The following is a 3,207-nucleotide window of genomic DNA, read 5'->3' as shown; positions in this document are numbered from 1 at the left end:
TTTACCCGTTAATTTTAATCATAAAATATATATAATTAAGATAACTATGCTAGAAAATTTTCCTCTTACAAGAGTGAAGAAAATGATTAGGTTGCAATGAAGATATAAAATGAAAGATAGCAGTCTGTTGTGTGGCAGTGTGGTGCAGCATGAGCAGGCCTTGTTTGTATTATGTTTCATTGTTCCCTCACAAGCATACACCATTACTCACACATCACACTCTCTCTCACTCTCTCAAATAAACTTGACCCCTCCATTTCTCATTTGTGCTTATTCAGTCCCCCACACCTCCAACAAACCACCATCATTCTTCCTCTTCCTCTCCACAACAACTCCCACTTTCTCACACTAATTTATACTCTCAAATCCTCAGATCTATTACACCATCAACATAACAACAATGGAGGTGCTCAAGAGTTGGGAGTGTGAGACTAATACTCGAGAAACCAGTAGCGAGGAAGAAGAACACAACAGCAACGAAGATAGCGTACATACCGTTGCGTTCGCACTAGGTACGGTGGTTTTAATGGTGTGTCTGAAGAGGTTTCTTGTTGAGCAATGGCGCGCTTGGGTCTTCCTTCTTCTCAATGTCATCCTACTCGCCATTTTCTTCATGTCTACTAAGAAACCGAGATGGAGTGTTCAGACTCAAGAAAGCAAAAACCGTATCCAACGAATCAAAACTCATTTAAAAAAAGATAGTGTCCCGCCGCCTTCTGAAGAAAGTAAGGAGTGCAGTGAAAATAATGACAGCAACAACAAAAAGATGGACGGGGACGAGGACGAGGGCGAAGAAGAGGAGGAGGAGGAGGAGGAGGCAGTGGCGGCGCTTTCAAAAGAGGAGCTGAATGAGAGAGTGGAGGCGTTCATAGCCATGTTTAGGCAGCACCTCATCTCCGATGTCAAACAAGGTTTCAACTTCCCCCAAACGGCCAATCTAAGGACGCGGCCTAACAAGATTCAAGTTTCTTGCTGTTGACAAATTATTACATTTTTTATTTTATTTTTAAATTGATCTTGTGACTTGTGAGATTAATTATATTCAAGTTTCTTCCATATTTAAATCTTGCTCTCTATCTCTCTCTGTCAAATCACTTATCGACTCTTGCTATCATCATTTCTCCGTTTGGTGAGTTATTGTCAAAACGGAGTCTAGAGACTATGCATTCAGAACTCAATTTTAGAGACGGTTATGGTATAATTGGAATATGTGAGATGAAATGGATGAAAAATTGAAAACTATGAATTTGAAGGACAAGACATTTAGTCGATTTGAGATAGTTAGATTTTAAGGACAGCTACAAATTTTGTATTATTATGTACTTAATTATTATTAGGGATGGCCTTGACTGTTACATTATTTATGGGTTGATTCTGATCCAACAATTTGCGGATTTCTTGTTTTCATCTTCTTCACTAATGAATTGCTCATTTTTACAATAAGGATTTATTTTGTTATTTGTAATTAAATTGTTCTCATATCTTTTCCATTAGAGGTAAGTAGGTAACTTATAATTTTTTTTTTTTTTTGAAGTAAAGGGGTTACACAATAGAGTGGAGCAATAAAAGTAGCTAAAAGTACCATCGAAAGTAAAAACCACAACTCCTAGTCATTTTCGGTATGGCCATCAATAACCAAAGGGCTCACCACCAATCCATTCCTCCAAATACGTAAACGACCTGTTGATAATTTCCACCACACTTGAAGTCTAATTTCTGAAGAGCCTGTCATTCCTTTCTAGCCAGACTGTCCATATAACAGCAAAGAACCCAATAAACCACCTCTTCCTGTCCACCTTCCTTGGTGATGAGTTCGTCCAACTTTTAAAGTGGTGCTTTAGTGTACCTGGAAAGCACCACTGCCGTCCAAAGGCAAGCAGCCAAGCACACCACACCTGCCAAGTGATCTCACAAGTAAGAAACAAATGAAAATCAGTTTTCACAGACTTACGGTATAACACACACAAATTGTCATTCGGATCAATAACCCGTAGTCTACACAGTCTATCCTTGGTATTCACCCTACCGACCAACACAAACCAAGAAAAAAGCTCAATCCTCGGAGGGACAAACCCTTTCCAAACCGCGCTAGTAAAGCTATAGTTTGTGATTTCCTCCGGAAGAGTTTTCGCCTGCACCACCCGCACAAAGGATGTAGTTGAATAAACACATGTTTTATCAAATTTTCATACCACTCTATCCTCTCTCTCAGTTGCGGGTTTAACTGATTGTAATATCACATGAAGTTGGTTTACTAAATCCAACTCCCATTGGAACAATTCTCGCCTCCATTGGAAACTCCAAATCCACTCTACCCCATCCCAAAACCCACATTTGCCTATAACAGATTCATGAAGGTTTGAAACCAAGAAGAGCCTAGGGATCGGAATAAGTCTTTCAACACCCCATTAGGTAGCCAGCTATCCTCCCAGAAGCGGATTGTTCTGCCATCCCCGAGGTCCATAGCCATCCCTCTGATCATCTGATCATCTTTTGTCTCACCTGCGGCTCGCTTATTTGTAGCTGACAGATATCTTTCCAAGGACCTCCTCTTGTAGGTCCAGGCTGGGCGCCCAGCATCACAGCAGTATCCATCTTGTTACAGGAGCAAACCACTTTCTTCCATAAATGACAGTCTTTTTTGAAAAACCTCCACCACAACCTAAAAAGCAATGCTGTATTTCGAATCACTGCATCGCCAACTCCCAATCCACCTGCCTTCTTGGGAGCCATTATCACCTCCCATTTCACGTGCAGTATCCCGTGCCTCTCATCTTCTGTACTCCACAAGAACTGCCGTTATAGGGAAATCAACTTCTCTGTCACTATCTTTGGTATTTTATATAGGCTGAGATAGTAAATAGGTAGGCTATTCAGGACAGACTTAATAAGGACCAGCTTACCTGCTTTGTTGAGGACCTTTGCTTTCCACAAACTCAACTTTTTTTCCACCTTATCAATTACCGGTTGCCATGTCACCAGCCTCGAATTTATTATGATTACATAATAGATTTATTATATACACTTTAAACCATTGAAATTATCACATCTATAATCAATTTAACTCAAAGTTAAAAGTTTGGATAAAAATAATTTTTGGAATGTTATTAGATGTACTTTAGAATTAGACAAATAATTGTCAAACTCTATACTTCTATAAAAATAAAATATGTGATAAATTAACTTTTTAGAGTTTTTTTTTTTCAA

The 3,207-nt window shown here is 39.2% G+C and overlaps 1 protein-coding gene across 1 annotated transcript; it reads left to right on the top strand.

Annotated features, from left to right (window-relative positions):
• LOC107621922 lies at positions 130-1,056 on the top strand. The gene has a single exon (XM_016323886.2). It carries the CDS (start codon positions 401-403, stop codon positions 977-979), a length of 579 nt encoding a protein of 192 aa, XP_016179372.1. The 5' UTR covers positions 130-400; the 3' UTR covers positions 980-1,056.

The sequence above is a fragment of the Arachis ipaensis genome, chromosome B10, assembly GCF_000816755.2.
Source record: "Arachis ipaensis cultivar K30076 chromosome B10, Araip1.1, whole genome shotgun sequence".
NCBI lineage: Eukaryota > Viridiplantae > Streptophyta > Magnoliopsida > Fabales > Fabaceae > Arachis > Arachis ipaensis.
Note: the sequence above shows the minus strand (reverse complement) of the source record. Positions and strands in the feature narration are given on the sequence as shown.

Coding starts and splice junctions, on each gene's coding strand:
- LOC107621922 (XM_016323886.2), top strand. CDS start 401: ATGGAGGTGCTCAAGAGTTGGGAGTGTGAGACTAATACTCGAGAAACC.